Source organism: Vanellus vanellus (assembly GCF_965231255.1).
Source record: "Vanellus vanellus genome assembly, chromosome: 1".
NCBI classification, from domain to species: Eukaryota; Metazoa; Chordata; class Aves; order Charadriiformes; family Charadriidae; genus Vanellus; species Vanellus vanellus.
In genome coordinates, this window is record NC_138905.1 from 96,621,405 (window position 1) to 96,641,336 (window position 19,932).

At 39.6% G+C, this 19,932-nt stretch overlaps 1 protein-coding gene across 3 annotated transcripts in view; it reads right to left on the reverse strand.

The window, feature by feature from the left end:
* The window catches only part of SENP7 (SUMO specific peptidase 7), a 46,363-nt gene extending 29,557 nt beyond the window's left edge, over positions 1–16,806 (reverse strand). For 2 of the 3 annotated variants that reach the window (XM_082479047.1, XM_082479048.1), the window contains exons 1-3: positions 15,386–15,508; positions 12,801–12,908; positions 10,388–10,482 (exon numbers count right to left, since the gene is read on the reverse strand). In XM_082479047.1, coding sequence (XP_082335173.1) covers positions 10,388–10,482; positions 12,801–12,908; positions 15,386–15,421 — 239 coding nt within the window. In that variant the 5' untranslated portion in view covers positions 15,422–15,508. Of the gene's footprint in view, positions 1–10,387; positions 10,483–12,800; positions 12,909–15,385; positions 15,509–16,781 lie in introns of those variants that run through there. The other variant, XM_082479046.1, reaches the window with a different exon arrangement.
* Positions 16,807–19,932: the final 3,126 nt, after the last annotated feature.

A 19,932-nucleotide genomic window follows, 5' to 3' on the forward strand; every position in this document is an offset into this window, starting at 1 on the left:
AAACCATTCTTGGGCTTAACATAAAACACAACTGCGGTCCTTCAACTAAGAGCTTGAAAAAATGTGCAAGATATTTCCTCAGATTTAGAGTTACATACAAGTGTTCATGTTTTCCTCTCTATGAACCCACTACTTCCCATCATCCAAAACAATACCAAGTTCAAAACTCTGATACTAAAAAATATAGATCTTAAAGATTTTGTAGTAAAACAAACAAAAAAATAACAACAATCCAAACTCCCCAAACTTTAGTCAGCCTAAAGTTATGGAAAACTATTTATTAGCAACAAATGTAAAACTTCTAAAATGAGACAGTCTAATAAACTATTCTAAATCCCTCATTTAAATTGCAGCTTTGTTAGACTAATTTAAGAAGCAATGGGCATTTCCCACACACACAAAGAGAAAGGCATTCTTACTAATTCAGGTTCTCTAAGACATTCATATACCAGAATGAGGAATATGACTGACTTTTCTCAAGAACTTTTAAGATTTCTTTAACTTGAGAACTGTTGATTATTCCTGCCCTCACAAATCATTCTTCTCTTCCTTCCTCTATTTTCTTCTCCCAAATTTCTTGCTATTTGTTCCTGTGGATACTTTGCTGTTAAGCGAAGAGGTGGCCATAAAAGGCAAGAGGAAACAGCTTATTATGAATCCAACTGCCATCTTAGACCAAAACAAACGTTATGTAATTATAATATATGATTTCTGCTAGTTTTATATGTCAAACGTTACTGTGATGCTCGGTCAACCTGAACATAGGAAGAAAAGAGGAAAAGTAGATGTTAAGCAATGAGAGGACACACGCACAGCCCTTAAACAATGGCACTCTGTTGGGATTGAGAACACTGGTGAATTAATGTGTAAAGAAATGAACTATCACAGAGGGGAATTTGGAGAAATTTTGCCAAAGAAGTTACTTGAAATCATGCTAGAACACATTAACAGCAATAGGAAAGCATGATTTTGGTTCTGAACCAACTTAAATGTGTTTGAATTACATGGCCATCTTTACAACTCAAAACACTTATTTATTGTAAATGGAAACTCCTTTCATGAAAGAAAAGTAGTCTATTAGCATCAGGTACAGCAAATCAGAATAAATGCAATGTTAAAATGGCTTATTGGAGAAGCATGTTGGTTTGCACTCAGGAAATTGATCTCCTGCTTCAAGACAAGAATATAACAAAAATTGTTTCAGGAAAATTCTTTTCCATTGTGAAGTTATGTCATTTCAGAAAGACTGGCAAAATCAGCAGTGAGTAACATACCTTTCAGACAGAAAAGAACTTTCATGAGGAGAACTTAATATTTGACATGTCTGTAGGCTGGCAACAGGTGATGAGGATAGTTGACCCGATTGTAATTTGTCAGCATCAGATAAATCTGCATCAATTATTACGTGGCTGTCTATGTATTTTCTTCCAATTTTCGTCCTCAGGACATTCGTCAAGATAACTTTGGGTTGCCTGCCATATATATAACAGTAAATCATAAATACTGCACTGAAATCTAGACAAAGAAACTTCTTGTTAAATTCACGTATCTTAGAGGCTTGATAATCACCATACATCATTACTTTCAGTCCCTTAGAGACAAACCAAAATCCCACTAAGGAACTTAAAATCCAGGGTAAGCAGATAAACACAAAAAAGCAACAAGAGACCAAGGTAAGAAATGCTAGCCATATAATTTCACTTTAATCAGATACGATTCACCCTACATTGCCTCTAACACATCATCTAAGTATTGTTTAAAAACTGGTAACTGTTTATCTTTAAAGAGCTGTAAACATTGTATCTGTACACATTTCTCAGAACTACGGAGCAAACAATCTTGATATTCCTGTGAACAAGATGCCTCCAGTAAACCAGACTGAATTTTCCCAAGCACTTGGTCAACAGGTAGAAAAGTAGTGCACACCCAAACAGGTAGCATTAGGTTTTGTTCCCCTCCTCAACTTGCAGCTGGCATTCTAGAGAGTAGCAGTAACAAGGCTCAGAAAAACATAGAAAAACATCTGCAAGTGTTAGAAGAGACAAGCATCAATAGTAAGCTAGCCAGAAATACGAAGATGCAAATGTCAACAGAGCAGCACAACTTACTTCATACAATGCCACTGCAGCCAGCTTGTTGTATAGCCCTTGATTTACTCAGTTTCTTGAGCTGGGATTTAAATCCTACCACTTCCATTGCAATTTATTTTGGATTAGGATGTAATGTCATAGCCTTTTCTGAAACTGCTGTGAACAACATTGTCTTTTTGGTACGGACTACATAATTCTCCTGTTGTCTGTATTCATCCACAAAGCACGCTCCAGCACAGACTGCATGATGTCTGGGGAGCACTCAGATCTCCTGCACCAAGATATAAATTTGCTTTTAATCAGGAGACTACCTTACAGACAAGATGTTGCAGAGGCGCACAGGTGATAAGCAATAAGGATATGATTTAGAGGAAACATCTGATACAGAAGAATACTGTAGTTTGGATGTAACCTCCAATAAAGGAAATCCCTAAGCATCTGGAACTCAGAGATAAAACTCAGTGAAAAAAGCATTCCCTTTAGCCATACTCTTCCCTGGGTATCTCCAATTGATCATTGCATGCAGTGGGAGGAAGATACTGGACTTGATATGCTTTTCTTCTGACCCTTTATGACAGTTCTCACATTTTCATAAGTACTCTGAAACAGTAATGGTGAAAATACACCCTGATACCTTCTCTGAGAAAAGAGGGCAGTTAAATGCAAGTGTACTCTTCTTTTCACAAGAATAAAAAAATCCAAACATTTTGAGAAACCAATGGCTGAATGAGAATTAATTGGTCTTGTCAGTACAGGGCTATCTAGAAGACATCTGATCAGAAAACCCACCACAGTGTGCCTGGCACCATCTCTCTCAATGATTATCAAAAGGAACCGGGTACAAGGGAATTCCATCACGTCAGATGACATGAGAATACAGCTCATGAAGAAGATAGCTGTGGCACAACAAAGAATACTTTCTCATGAAAAACACAACTGAAAGGAAAATTATTTTGTTTAGTGACATGAGGCAAAGACAACGTACCTTTTAGACAGAAAAAGGCTTTGGAGCGTAGGGTTTAAAATTTGCCCTATCGTTAGGCTGGCAGCAGATGATGAGGGTGGTTGATCTGACTGCAGCTTGCCAGCATCAGAAAAATTAGCACCAGTTTTAAGTTGCGCCTGTGTGTATTTTCTTCCTATTTTCGTCCTCAGGACATTCGTCAAGATAACTTTGGGTTGCCTGCCATACATATAATAATAAATTAATAATAGGGTGCTGAGAACTTCTTCAGTCACATGAATTCAACAAAGCTTTTCTATGAGTTACTCTCTCTGCATCATACCTTATATCTTCAGCAGAATTATATTCACTCCCCTGACAATTTACAAAGCAGTTCTCTTTGGAGAAGAGGAATCACAAACACATCTCTTGATCATGGCAGCCTTTGAAGGCTTATTCTTCCGACATCAATAACTAACACATCCGTATGTGATTCTGAAGAGGTAAACTTTCAATGCAGAAGCATGGAAATGTTAGTGCATCTTTTTATTGCAAAATGTTAGAAGTCGTGTGTGTCACTATGGCCTTACAAACTATTCTGAAAGTGCACACTTTCATATTTGCAGGATATGAAAACAAGCACTCATGTTTGTGGCATCTTATTTTAGAACTATAAGTGTTATTGGTTCCTGTATCATAAATTAGACTATGATTTTGCTGGGAAAAAAAAAAAAAAATATCAAGAAACTAGTAAAATCTCTCAGTTTTGAAGCTCCAACCGATTTCTATTCGATTTCACTACAATTACAAAGTTAGTAAAAACTCCCTATCAAAGTTCTTTAGACAAGTATCTATACTTCACTGATTCTTCTAGATTGGTACTGAAGTCTTCACATAAAGAATTAATTCTGCAGCATGGCCAGTAATTCGGACAGTCTCCCTATAAGCTGATAAGCATTACATACCATAGATGATTTGTCAGGATTTACTTTATTGGACTTGTTTTCCCAAGGCTGGTCCTATGAGGACACTGACATTCAGGCTCATTTGTTGGTTTTAAAAGAGTACTGAGGCAAGAACTGCTTCTTTTATTGCATGTCTTCCATAGCAAAGTAAATTGTTCATATCATAGAGCAAGAATCCTTCTTTTACAGTTACAGAAACCTTTTACTACTTGCATAGCTGTGACATTTCTTAAGCACATGGCTTCTATTCCTCAGTGGGTTGACAATTATGCAAGCGTTTAAGAAGTTACAGTTGTCCCACTGACATGCTGCATTCAGTTCAACAGCATGGCTACATGATACCTGTATCTGTTTACCACTAGATACAGCATGAAAACAGCTGAAGAACAGATATGCTTGAACCTAAAAAAAGATCTGGAACTACCACACTAGTGAAACGTGGAATTTGGGGAAGACGTTTCACATAATCATCTTATTTTGCTCTTTCAGTAGTTTCTGCATGTTGAGATTTCTGTTCCCTGGTTACTTACCATATTAACAAGACACATGACCTCTCATTGAACTTGAAAAGACAGTAAGGTAGCTAAGCACAGCTTGGAGAACCTGCATATAAGCTATGAACACCGGTCAATTTTTTTAGATCTCTGCATCACTGACTGCCATCATGTGTAGGAAATGAGCTGCTTTCTCTTAGAGCTCTGCTATGCATTTCCTGGACCAGTGGTCTCCAAACTTTTTTTTATCATGCATCCCTATCAGTAAAAGTATTTTGAGCATGCACCCTTAACATGTTAATTTAATTATAATTTATATACATACTAATGTACTAATATGATGTACATTGTAAAACACAAATTAAAATTTAAAAAAGGATTCAATAAGGATGAAATATTTATTTTATTCAAAAATTGTAAAAAAAAAAATATTTCCTTCCTGCACCCCAGTGGACTGTCTTGCATACATCACACCTTGGAGACCACTGTCTAGACAACAGACAATAAACCTAAACAGCTTGCATTCAAAGTTAAGTAACTAAGTTCAAGTGAAGGTACTTTCCTCCACTCCCTTGACTTAAATGGGGTTTATACATTTTAAGCAAGTATCTCTGCAATCATGATCTTTAAATTTAAAGTACGCACGCACCCGTGCAACTAACTTTGCACTGGAAACCTGCGCAAAGGAGAGGAACCTTCAACAAACAACAAGGAAAAAAACATTATACATTTGGCTATTCTTAAAGATGTCAGTGCCAGGCTAAGGCATCACTTCTTATGTGGCACCAGTTTTTGACTGAAGGTCTTGATAGGACAGCTGGTTGTGACCCGATCTTCAGAGCTGTACAGTGGCTTCCCTTTCCAAAGGAGGAATGGCATCTGGTAGTATTTCTTGAAAAATCATGTCATTAAGACTGTGTGTAAAATAGATTCAGGAAAAACATCTACACTTAAGACAGCCTGTATATTTGTCAATGATGGCTGGCAACATGCATCCCTAAATTATTTGTTAAATTGACCACAGAATAAAGCGAGCAAGTCATGCAAAAGACATTTCAAAAGATAAAAATTAAGGTCAAGCAGGAAAAAAGCAAGCAAAGTATGCATTAAAAGCAAGTCCCACCCACAGATCCAGCAAGTAACCTGCACAATAGTAAGACTGGAGGCATCTTGGTGAAGGAAAACCAAAGGCAATTATTTTTGTTTCTAAAGCAAGCAACTACCATACACCCTCTTCTCTACCTCCACAAAAAAAGAAAAAAAATATACAAGCAAAGGTAATGAAAACATACTTACACATGTAAAGATGGAACAGACAAAAAAAATGTGTATTATGAAAAATGTTGTTAGCTGCTCCTTCGCAAGTCTCAAATGACTTTTCACAGGCAAAAAAAGGATTATCCGACCTTACAATGCATAGGACCAAAAGCTACTCAATGTTTGTACCCCTTTAAAGAAAATATTCAACCTCTACTTCATTCAATTGTTGGAGCTGCTAGATGCAGTTCCTTTCTCAATTATTGTATTCGTGTACACACCAGTGGTATAACCACTGGCTCCCATTTTTTTCAAGTTTGTATTACAGAGTGTGATCAAAATGAGACCTGGAGGCTGCAAACTCCTTTTGGAGTAAATTATTACTCGTCTACACCAATGTCTTCATACCTGCACTCTTCTACTAGTAAACCCAAATTTTGGGAAATAAATATTTTGACAGTGGGACGCCACATACCATGGGAGGGTACACCCATCAGGTCCCATAAAAGTTGAACACCTGTCAGAATAAAGGTTTACAGAATAAAGCCTCTGATAGGCTTCATCTACCTGAGCTTCTGCAGCATGTGCACAGCTCAGGAGGTCCTTGGCCTTTCGAAGCAAAGCAACAACATGATGCACTGTCGTTAATAGGAAACTCCAATTGCCACATTCACCGATTACAACCTGTTGAGAAGAAAGCCTTCGTCTGTCCTCCTCCTGCTTCAGGGCCCTGACTTTCATCAACTGATTAGAAGTCAACGTTTTAACAGCAAACATGAACATTCCTACCAACCTCTTTGCTTTGCCGGACCAGGAAGTTATTACTGCCAAAAATGAGCTTGTCAGGGCAAGGGGAACCAGTATGTAAATAATTGCCACAACAACCTGACCGCTACAGGGGCAGTACTGGATTCAACTGTGACATGCATTTCAATTAATGTTTATAATACTGAGCTGAAGTGATCAACACATCTTACTTAAGTACCACTCCCACTAAAGAAAACTTGATAGACCAGGATGAGAAGCTTGAATTTCAAAACTGTCCTTTATTTTTTTATATGGATTTGACAGACGGACCACTTGGTGTATAAGGGATTGGCTTGATGGTCACACTCAAAGAGTTGTGGTCAATGGCTCAATGTCCAAGTGGAGACCAGTGATGAGTGGCATTCTTCAGAGGTCCGTATTGGGACCAGCACTGTTTAATATCTTTATTGGCAACATGGACAGCAGGACCAAGTGTACCCTCAGCAAGTTTGCCAATGACACCAAGCTGTGTGGTACGGTCGACACACTGGAGGGAAGTGATGCCATCCAGAGGGACCTGGATAGGCTGGAGAGGTGGGCCCAAGCCAACATCATGAAGTTCAACAAGGCCAAGTGCAAGGTCCTGCACCTGCGTTGGGGCAGTTTCAAGCACAAACACAGGCTGGGCAGAGAACGGATTGAGGACAGCCCTGAGGATAAGGACTTGGGGATGTTTGTTGATAAGAAGCTCAACAGGAGCCAGCAATGTGCACTTGCAGCCCAGAAAGCCAACCGTATCCTGGGCTGGATCAAAAGAAGTGTGGCCAGCAGGTCAAGGGAGGCGATTCTGCCCCTCTACTCCGCTCTTGTGAGACCCCACCTGGAGTACTGCATCGAGCTCTGGGGCTCCCAACGTAAAGACATGGACCTGTTGCAGTGTGTCCAGAGGAGGGCCACAAAGATGATCAGAGGGCTGGAGCACCTCTCCTATGAAGACAGGCTAAGAGACAGGTTCCAGGGAGACCTTATACCAACTTTCCAGTACTTAAAGGGGGCCTACAGAAAAGGTGGAGAGGGACTCTTTGTCAAGGAGTATAGCAATAGGATGGTGGGTAATAGTTTTAAACTGAGAGAGGGTAGATTTAGAATAGATACTAGGAAGAAGTTCTTTACTCTGAGGGTGGCAAGACACGGGAGCAGGTTGCCCAGGGAAGTTGTGGATGCCCCAGCCCTGGAGGTGTTCAAGGCCAGGCTGGATGGGGCATGAACTACATAATCTTTAGGGTCCTATCCAACCCAAACCATTCTATTATTTTGTTTCTTTTTTGTTGTTGTTATTTCCCCCATTTCACTCTTGGGAGAATGCAGAATTAATATAGCTGAAGTAAGTGGATGCCTCTAAGCCTTATTTCCAGGTGGTGATAGTTACCCTTGAAATAGTGCTATCCACTTCAACAATAAAAGATTCATAATTGGGATACAAAACATTAACCAATTACATAAATACCATACCTAACTTTCTTCAATGACACTAATAAATGAAACTATTCATATTTCATGACAGTTCTTATCTGTTTCATGACACAATCATAGGAATGTGTAAGAGACCTCCAGCGCATAAGAAGGACTAGGGAAATAACCTGCCCCGAGAGCCTTGTCTGGGATCACAAACAAATCACCTGGCAGTGACCTTTCACAAGGCCACGAGCAGAGGTGTTTTAGTGAGAGTAGTTGCGGTTGCTGCTTCCAGCCCCCATGGTCTCACGTCACAGCAGGACCAACAGAAGCAATCAAATACCAAATTTGTAATCCAGAACTTCAGTTAAAAACGCAAGTGAAGGTGGGTTTGGTCTAATACATCCACTTTGTCTTTTCTGACTAAAATTAAATGGCAATAACAATGCTCAAGCAGCACTTTATATGAAACGTGCCTCCCTAAATATTTGAGATTAGCTCCTATCAATAAAGGTGACTTTTAAAAACATCAGGAACTAAAAGGAGTTTGTCATTAAGACCAATTTTCTGCTTTTCAATGCAAATGAAAAATTTCTCATTGGGAAGAAGGAGCAGAGAAACTTTGGCATTAGAAATATTCTCAGCATGCCACTTCTGACTTCTGTCAGTCCTCAGTCTTTTGCTCAACAAACACCACCTTTTTAGAACCTGTGTGCTCTTTCTACTTATTATGCAATGAGGTCAGTGTTTTGATTTTGACTAAAAAACACTGGATACCCAAATGGAATACTTAAACCAAGCTTTATTGCAGATGGTATACTAAGTTTATTTTACAGAGAACCTCCAGGTAATGTCTAGACACACATCTCTTTTTGAGGAAGTGAAAAATGCATAAGTTCAATATCTGAATATTTACTGTCTCTTTACAGTCTAAATAATTTCTTACTAATGCACTAGTAAGAATTTTGGTAAAAGTGATGGAAAACCTACAAATGCTACTTGAAAGCCTCCCACATATCAAAATTAACATATGTAACAGAAAAATAACATATGTAACAAATCCAAAGGTAGCTTTTCTTTTTTTTAAAGCTCCTCAACACTGAAAGACCTTTAGAGATTCATATCAGATATCAACCATTTCACAGCATAATTAAAACTGAAGATACTGCAATTAACATTGCTTTTAAATTCTGCCAGGTTGAACCTGTGAGCCACTACATGTAAACTGACAGCTATGCCTCTATGGAGGTATGAAAAATAAATTCAGAATATTTTAAGTTCAGCTCTTCCTTACAACAGTTTGAAGCAGTCTGAATATAAAGCCCAGGCAAAAAGATGGATATCATAGGTCACAAAACCACCGAATTCAGTGTCAAAATCACCAGCTGCCATTAAGCATTTTCATTACCTGTGCACTTTGTTTTTAATAGCCCCCCCGACAAGAAATCACTTATGATCAAGTTATGTTCCAGTTAGAAAATGAGGCAAAGAATGCACAGCCTTACTTTTTTTAGATATTTAAATGAGTTGTGGAATACCAATTTCTTCATTAAGATAAATATAATTAATTTCATCATGAAGTCATTATGCTTCCTAGCAGCTGTCAATGAATCTTATTCTATATTTTCATTTCCATTTGTCAACTATGGCACTTACAGCTTCAAAATTCTCTTGCATAAACAATTATCTAGCTGACATCTTCACAGAAGATCATTCAAACAATTTGCCATAATCTCAAAGAAACCAAGGTATGCTCTGTTGTTAAGAGCAAGTAAAGAAGCAGCACGTCGGCAGTCTTATTTACTCAGGTGTCTTGACTGTAACATAGAGGTGAAAAGCCTCTAGTTTTGTTTGGGGGTTTTTCTTTTTGGTTTTTTTTTTTTGTTTGTTTGTTTGGTTGGTTTGGTTTTTTGTTGTTGTTTTTTTTTTGTCTTTTTTTTTTTTTTTTTACTGTCTTCCCCCACTAGTCCATCATATTGCTTGAGTGCAGGTTTTTTTGTTGCTTTTAAGAGTTGATAAAGCCAGGTTAATGACTGTGGACTACAGAGCAAAAAGTGACAAGCAAAAGATAATCTGGGAAACTTCTTAAATACCTAAAAAAAACCCACTAAGGTTAGAGTAATAATTTACACTTATAGAGTAATGAACACCTTTCAGGATTCCAAGCAGGTCAACAAGCAGCAATTCCTCTAGTAAGTGTTGCATTCCCATTCTGACATCGTGTGTTAAAATAAAGAAAAAGTTACGGTTGCTTCATAATTCACAATGCCACTAAATCACTGAAATGGGATTCTTCGAAGGTGGGCTACCAAAGAGTTTGAAAACCATCCCTGCATGACACAAATAATTAGCTAGAGACCAGTGATACACATCTTCAAGAAAGACTATGAAACTCTGAATATACAGAGAAGAACTAATTTTGAAATGACTTCTTACCCAATTGACTCTTCATCATTAGAGTTGTGTCTGTCGCAGTCCTTTTGCCTTTTTCCTTTTGTAGAAGGCTTTCTGCTGTTGGCACTTAAGTTCCACTGAAATAAAATACATAAAATCGGCAGGTTCCAACAGACATATTTATGTCATAATGGATATTACACTAGAAAAAGGGAACAATGCCAGACTTCAAAATAACACAACTGATCAAAAAACGCAGAGCCACAAAAAGTATATATAACAACTTCGCAAATAATGAATTTGCTTGGTTTAAGGCACCCATGTACCACCTGATTTTGAATGGAACTTTTTTCTCTTAAAGAAATTTGACAATACAGGAAAATTCAATTATTTCTCTATTTAAAGGAGGGCTATCCTCCTTAGACTTAAATATTAAGCCTGATTTACAGAATCACAAATACACAAGATAACTTCTTTGTTTAACTCCATGCATTTAACCAAATTATATTCCACTCAAAGATATAAAATTTTGAGAAGGAAAAGGAATTTGAAGGTTTGGTACTCAGGTGGCAAAACCCACAACAGCAAGGCTTCAATTTTCCCAAATTCTCTTACTTTACCAGAATGCACCTGTATTTTCAAATTAAGTAAGTGAAGTCCCACCAACACACATAGGTTTCTGGAATTGCAGAAATAACTATCTCCCTCTGCCATTACCTCCTCCTAATCTCTCCTCACTTTTTTTTTAATATAAAAGATGATAAACCAAACAGATGTTTGAAAATTATGCCAGTCAGGCTGAAAGCAGACAAACTTATCTTCGTTTCTGTTTCAGCATGGAGTGAAAGGGCATCTGAAAAATTCATGCCCATGCATACTTTACATACTTTAGTGAAGTCTGAAAGGTGCATCCCAAATCAATCTTTTCCCTACCATAGGGGCTGACTCTGTAACAGAAAATACCTTCATTACTAAAACTTCAAGGCAGCAAGAAATTGCCTTGAAGGTGCTTTCCCCTCCTCCTGCCTTCAAACATCTAGTTCACCTCATCACACTGATCTTCAAGCATGTTAGAGAACTATATGCCCAAATCACTGAAAGCTGCACAAAATTTCCTCAAATAACATGGAGCAAACTCTGGCAACGCTAAATACAATGAGGACAGACCTTTGTACTATTAAATCAGTAATCTTTCTTCTAATTATGATACCTTGCAAGTAAATCTTTTCTGGTAAAGTAGCATATAAAGACTAGTCAGTGTTTAAAGCTTAAGGAGCCCTCTACCACATGTAAAAGTCTGAAATATATAGACACTGCTAAGAAAAATAAGAAATGGAAAGTTAGACAATATACAGAAAATAAGAAAAAATATTTTAATTCACCCAGTCTAATCACTGTTTTTATAGCGGCAGAGAGAAAGAAAGGAAGAATTCCACACAAGTGCTGTCTGGCTCTGCCTAAGAAGCTACTGCTTGTAACCACAGGAGAAATCACTTCCACCTCCAAAACCTGACTGTAATTGGATGTTCTGCTCACTTTAAGAGTAACAGTATGGAACATAACCAGGCAGCGAGTTTGTATTACAGCATGCTCAAATGACCAGGCCTACCAGGAGACCTGGATCACATTACCACTGCTACTGTAAATCCAGAAAAATTCCTAACTTCCCTCACTAGGTTTTTAAAACACCTCTGTGGGGGAGCCTATTTATCCAGCCCCATGATTCCAAAAGCACTAAAACCAGCAACAAACTCTCAACGCTGAGCTGAAGGAGTCAATAGTAGCAAAATATGACTCCAAAATTCAGTATTTTTAAAATGCTTACTGAATTTGGAACAGATTTATAGAAGCAAAGGTTTGTTGTAAATGTGACTGACATTATCAAGATGGTCATTTATGATAAATGCCATATAAGTACACTTACAGACTTTGTTTTAACACTGAAATTGGTTATTTCCATATTAGCACCTAAAATTCTGTCAAAGTCACACAGTATTTAATATATTCTCTTAAAGTTTCAGCTCTTAGATACAAATAACGACTAATTGAAAACTCAATGTAAAAATTATTTCCATATCATAACAAAAACTTTAGTAAGTGACCTGAATACAATACAAATTCAGTGATCAGAAGACAATTACTAAAAAAAATAAAATTATATTTGCTTTTAAATTAATTATTTTAAAGATAACGTCAAACTACACCTGAAGACCAACTCTGCTTTTTAATACTTTAGGCTGGCAATACAGCACCGAGACTTCCATTTCTGAAATCTGCCTGCAAGTATACAGTTAAAGATACACAAACTTGTATCTGACCCTGATTGTCTAGCAAAGAGACAGGTCACAAGGCAGCACTCAGTATTGAAAAAAATCCAGCCTCCAAAACGGAACAAAAAACCCCAACCATATAACATTCTCCTGCGCACTTTACACTCCAAAGAACTTCTCTTTACCTCTTTTAAAGGGTAGTCCCAATGGTGGGAGCCTGGGAGCCTTGCCAAAGGGGACTGAACTTGAACATCCTCTGATTTGGTGTTTGTTTTCTTCTTTGGTATACGAAACTGAAAATAGATGATGTTACACACATAAAACTAAATTATCCACTGGTGCTTTGAGCTGACATACTGCCGTGTACAAACTTTTCTTAACTGTCAGGCAAAATAATGAAGTTGCAAGGGAAGCACTAATCTGTGACTAATCTAAATGCATTCCTCACTGATGTTTGATCCTAAATCAGGTGTCATACCACACAAGGAGCTAGTTTTAACATACCAAGTGTGTTAAAAAGAAAGAAAAAGCTCTTCCTATTTCATTAACTTTACAACTTCAAACATGTGCCCAAAAGATGAGAACCAATCTAGTGGCCCTTAACAATTTTCTTAGTTACCTCTGATTTGTTTATACTCTAGTTTAGTTATCTCATCTTAGAGAATGATAAAGAGAAAATAAAATATCTGAATGTCATGATGAATGTCAAAACAGGTTTGCTCTCTCTCAAAAAAAAAAAACCCAAACAAAAAAAAAACAACCCACAAAAAGGATGAAGAGCAATTATACCTTAGAATAGTATTAGTACTTTGGTACAATAATTTAGCATCAATGCACTACAATGTACTCAAAATGGTAACAGCTATTGTAATTGCCAACCTTTGCAAAAAACAGAACCAGCATTTTGAAAGTAATTATTGAAAGATCAAGCAGTTAGTAATTTGTGGGAATTTTCCAATTCAGAAAAAATATGTAGAAAATAGCGTTAATTTGTTGAAATTCAAACCAAATATGGTCAAACTAAACTTCTAAATTTCTCCAGGTATCCTTAGAAGCAAAACCTTACACTGCAAATACGACCAGTTCAGAATGTATCAGAGAGGGAATGCAACATTTACATCTTTCAGACAACTGAAGTCTACCTCATCCAGGAAAAAGCTGAAGTCACTCCACATGACAGCCACTGTCAAGTGTATCATTAACTTAATTTGCAAGTTGCCAGGTGCCCTACCTTGTAAAACAAAATTACAAGCAAGGACTCTAGAAGAGCAATGCTAAGAACTTAATTATTAACACAGAAACTGCAGGTAATCCTTCAGAAAGACTATAAATGAAGCATACTGTACCATAGTGAGATAATCCTTCAATTCTTCAGTTTGAATTGTGAGTGCTCTTATTCCTTCTCTACACTTTGAAACAAAGACCTATTATTTTTAGCAATTAGACCTGAATTTCTATACTGTACCTCAAACTGCTTCTACTGGTCAAATGCTGTAATAACAAATATCCCTTTGATAACAAATTGCTCAAATTATAAAGGATGTAAACATAATGCACAGGCAACAACTTCTAATACAAGTACCTCCCTTCCCTTTCAATCAACATTTAAGGATTTAAATACACATTTTCTTACTCAAGAACATCTGCAATCAGACTTTTTGGTTGTTCGGATTTTTTTGAAAAGTGGCCTATAAACACGTTTTATCAATCAGAATGCATTCTTCTGATCTGCACCTTAATGGCCAAGTACAAATTTCTTACTTCAGAATTCCACCTGCCACCTGACTAGCGGTTTCTGTTATGAGCTTCCTAAGAACACATTTAAATTTTAATATGCATTTAAAGTTACAGAGGTTCAGATAACCTCTGTAATAACATAACAGGTAACACTGAGAACAGGTAAGGTCAGACTCAGAAAACAGAAAGAGACAGATGAACAGACAGGGAGGGATAAAAAGCACAATATACATTCATCAGCAAAATTTTCACCTCACCGTACAGTATCTTCCTAATGCTTGCACTCATTAAGAAGATGTCGGTTTGCAGTGCCCACAATTAACTTACAGAACAAGCACAAAGTCAAGAGGTAACCAACAGAGGTCTGTATCTATGGTAAGTACAACACATGCAGTTGCCTCAGCTTTTCCCTAATAGAAAGTGACTAACTCAACACATACATGTGCATACGCACTTAGCAGATTCCTCATCTAAACCAGCAGTACTTACCTGAAGATTCCCACCTGTAGGAACAAGGGTCAGAGAAAGTGCATAAACAAGGTGCTGGAAACAGCTTATTTTTAAAACACTAGACAGTCCAGACCTTACCCGATGAAACCAGTTGTTGTGCCTACCATTTGTTTTCACCATTGCTATAAATTACTGCTAATAGGGGTATTTTAGAAAAAATAAAAACTAGCATAAGTAGTCTCTGAACATATCTCTGCAGATAACTAAATATTGTGCAGTTATGCAGCTGCTCTACTTACTTGAGCATTACTCTTAATATTTTAGATGTTAGATTAGGTCTCTTATCCTTAAAAACATGCTGTTTACGTGAAATCAAATGTTAAACTTATCACATATTAATACATGTTCCACAGCAGACATTACTATTGACTGCTACCAGAATAAACTGTTTCTTAGGAAAGAGTGTTCCAACAAAGTGAAAGCTAGACCACTGGAGAATGAATTTGGTTGTGCAAATGCATCAGAACACACCAGGATACCCACAGCCTTGAAGTAAATTGTTGCAAATTGTAGGAAGACTTACACTGATGTGACTTGAAGATGATGTTCTTCCTTCCATGATTTTCTCTACTGAAAAGATATAAAATAAGCTTAGCAACTTGTGGGGTTTTTTTATTCAGAGGGAAGCAGGACCACAATAGTAGCTACTAAGCAAGAACAATAAAATAATTTTGGGGCAAGCTAGCACAAAAACTCATTCACAGAATGGTTTGGGTTGGAAGGACCTTTAAAAGATCACCTAGCCTAACACCTCTGCCATGGGCAGGGACATCTTTCACTAGATCAGGTTGCTCAAAGCCCTGTCCAACTTGACCTTGAATACTTCCAATGACGGAGCACACACAATTTCTCTGGGCAATTTGTTCCAGTGTCTCACCACCCTCATTGTAAAGAATTTCTTCCTTACGTCCAACCTATATCTACTCTCTTTTTCAGTTTAAAGCCACTGCCCCTTGCCCTATCGCTACAGGCACCTTGGTAAAAGATCATTGACAGCCACAATACAAGAGACATGCGCTTGGGCAAGGCTCTAGATTGTCAGCGTGGACAGAACCATTAACGAAACTGTCACTAGAATTCAGCCTTAGTGAAGGCATTTAATGCTTAACTCCACCCCCTGGCAAGCACGCAACGAGTAAGCAATTCAGGCTTTGATTATAAAGTGAAAAGGAGTCACAGAAGACATCTGTAACACCACAGGAGATCCAAGAAGAAATAAAATTCAAGGATCCCTGTTAACAAATACATTTCTTCCTCAGGGGAAGCTTCAGAGGTTCCAGCATTCACGGGGGTTTACTCTCTTTATAAATACTCTTTATGACTCCGGTGTAAGACCTTCAAACCTTACAGCTAGTTTAGAGTCTCTTTTAAGACCTTTAATCTCACGTACTTTCGTTTCGCTCGGCAGTTTTTCAGCTTCAAGCCCCAGTCCCCGGCCGCGGGGAACAGCAACATCTATAGACTATCGAAAAAAAGCTGAACTACTGCCTATTCCGACACCTGCGGAGTGGAAGAGCCGACAAACAGCGGCCTTCTGACAGCGCTGGAGGGGGGGAGGGCAGAGAGGCACCACCCGCGGGTGGCACCACCTCAGCCCGCCGCCGCCACGCCGGTGGTGGCCGGGGCCGCCACACAGCGGGGCCGCCGCGCACCCCCAGCTCCTAACGCCGCCACCACCGCCCCCCTTCCCTCCTCCCCCCCGCCCCCCCCCCCCCTGCGCCGCTGTCCAGCCGCTCACCCGCTCTCCCCTACCGGCTTCGCTCGCGACAGACACCCCGTGCGGCGGTGACCCCGGCGGCACAGGCCCCACCGGCGCACTGCCAGCCAGCTTCGCTTCAGCTTTACTCCTCCCCCCCCTCCCCATTCGGCGGCTAAGGAACGGGGAGCGAACGGTACCGGCGACACCCCACCGCACTCACCGGCACAGCCCTCCCCCCCGTCGCCGTTCTTGTTGTTTACCCAGGCCCCGCCGCCGCCTGCGCAGCTTTTCCCGGTACTTCCGGGCTGGGCACCGCCTCCGCCCGGCCCGGCATGGCGCCCCGCGCCCCGCCCCGTAACGGCAGTAACCGTCTCCCCGCCCCCTCCCGTCCCTGAGGTGCTGACCGTCTCCCCCCACCGCCGTGTCCCCGACCGCCTAACTACCTGCCCGAATGCAGGCCCTACAGACCAGGCCCTACAGACCAGGCCCCGGCCCCTCCTGCCCGCCGCTCCCCCTCGCAGGCGAGGCGAGGCGAGGTGAGGCGGGCCGGGCCGGGCCGGGCCGGGCCCCGCCGCCCCGCGCCGGCTGCCTCCCCGGTTATTAACTTTGCCGGGTTTTAGCCTGATACTCGAAGGGTTGAGGCAAGGCGGGGCGGGACGGGGCGGGGTGAGGTGAGGTGAAATGCAGTGCAAACGGCGTGGAGCAGATGACAGCGGCACAGGTGTGCCGCTACGCGCATTTCGCCGCACCTGACAAACTGAGGAGGAGTAGCAACATTTGGGGGTTCTGTTGAACGCAATAAAATACAGTTACGGGAAGCGCGGGCTTGCAGACGTTAAGGAAACAGGAGGGACGCTGCAATTAGCGGAAGGAATCACGAAAACCCTCGGTATTCTTACTAGAAGTAACATACAAGCCAGCCGAATCAGGTTTGGAACCGCAGTCAGATTTTCCTCGTTAGCCCTCGGCCCTCACTGGGGGGGGGCGGGGGAGGGACGGGGGACGACGACTGCCGGGTACGGCCCCCATAACAGCCCCCGCATCCCACCGGGGCGGTCAGCCCATGGGTGGCTTTGCGAATCACCCCTCCTCCCCCCCGGCCGAGCAGAGACAAAGGTTGGTTTGTTGATTTTCGTGTTTGGGTGGGTGGGTTGGTTGGTTGGTTTGTTTTCAGGGCAGCTTCAGAAGCGTAAGTTTCGTGTGTCCCTTCTTGTTTTGTCCTCTTGGTAGTGCTTTCATACCAAGTAATGCGAAGCTGCTCAAAACTAGTTTTGACAGCTTTTTAGTTTCACATCCAAGGGGTTTAGCTTTAACTTATGGTCAGGTGTAAATCACAAATGTGGGATGTTAGCTTGGAACTACCTGAAACACTTTAGATGGCCTTAACAGCAACTTTTTTTTTATAGATACACTGGAGAATAAAGTACATAAAGTAATGAAACCTGAGCTAAGATGGGTTTATTTTCTTTCATGCAGAGAAATTGTCTACGATCCCAGAGCAAAAAAGATTTCCGTCTATGATGATGACAGGTTTTACAGGAGAGCATACGGTAATGTTGGGCTTTACTAGAACAGAGGAAACTTTTTAAAATGAAAAATCTCATTAAGAGTAATACTTACACTGCACTTATACTGCAGTAGTGTTTCAAATATGCCAACTGCTGTAACAATCACTAGCTGAATTTACAGCTGAAGAATCTTACTATCCAAACAAAAGTGAGAGGAAGGGAAAGAGGGATTCTCCCCACCCCCATCAGTAACTTTTAAAAATCAAAATTGCAATTGAAAAGGCTGCCAGGATAAACACCCTTGAATTTTGCATTTATATATACACAATGAAGCACAAGCAGCAGTCAACACTCATTTAGAATGTACATTTACCAAAAAGGGGTAAATGCATTATGCAGCTATATCTAGAACTGCCGCTTTTTAATTCTACAAATGGCATTACGACAATAAAATCAGTCCTCCAGACTAGTAAGTATATGGTTCTAAGGTGCTATTCAAGTGAACTCTTAAGTGATAACCTACTATAAATTGCTTCAAAACTTTTCGGTTCACACCTTGAAGGCGATTTCGGGAAGGGAAGCCATTCCTATGCCTGATGTAAAACTATTTTTTTGTTTCTGCTTCCTGAAATCTTATGACACCTCTCACAATGCTTTGTAAGGTAGATATTTAAGTAGATGTTCAGTATTTTATGCACAGGGTTTAATTTGGAATCACATATCCTCATTTTGTTTTGGAACTGAAAAAGCAATATTGTTGCTAGTAGCTGAAGTAAGAGCATAGTAATTCCTGTACGTCATACATTAGGAAACTACAGTCTCTAACCTTTTAGGGTGAAGAGAGAAAGGGACAGAAAGAAGTATTGGACAACATGCCACCCTGTGAGGAAACTGCATTTATCTATTCATAATTGTTATGGAATGCTTCCTCTGTGCTTCGCTTTCCTCCACAGACGTCTTTCCTTAAACCACGTCCATTTCTTCCCTGCTTTACTGCATGGGAAAAACAACACAAATACGGGTAGCTTCCTCCCTACTAAACAGGACCTCTTTTGTGTGAATTGTCTGTATTTCAGTAGTATAGCAAACAGACTGTCCTCCCATCTCCTTTGTGTCATTCGTACCTTCCTGCAGAACGAAAAATCATAGATGAACAAGTGCACTTGCAACTTCTTTGTGCTGTTTCCATTCTAAAAAACTGGCAAAATTGCAAATGGTTTATACGTCATGGAATCTGATTTTTTTTTCCCCTTTTCTATGTGTACTTACTATGTGAGAAAAAAAAAAAAAAGGTAGTGTTTTCTAGCCTGCTCTCTATTAATCAGAAGTCAGGAATGACCCTGAAGAGATGACTTGACATCTCTGACCCAATGGAGATTGCTCAAAAGGAAAATGTATATGGTGTTGCTCTGTTGAAAAGCAAATTATTTTTTTTTATAATTTGTAAGTCTAAGAAATAATTTTCAATATGCTAAGCAGCTTACTCAAGGAAACTTGCATTCCATACAGGAGTTGGGCTCCAACACAAGTTGCTTACACAAAAATTTTCAGATTACTTTCTGTCCTAGTAATCAGCTTTATCAGATGGTATAGTGAGTTTTAACATAGTCAGAATGTGATTTACTGTGTTCTAAAAACCTCTGTTAGTTCAGCAAGAAAAATTTGAAGGTATATAGTAGCTGGTACCAATGTATTTGCCAAATATAACTTCATACAAACCATTTGCCAAAACAAAATTACTGTGTTAGGATGATAAATTCATTTTAAAAATACTGATAGTTGTGGGAATTTAATGCTTGCAAATGTCTACTGTTATTACAAAAATCCTATAAAAGTAGGATTCTAACCACACCAAAGGCTACC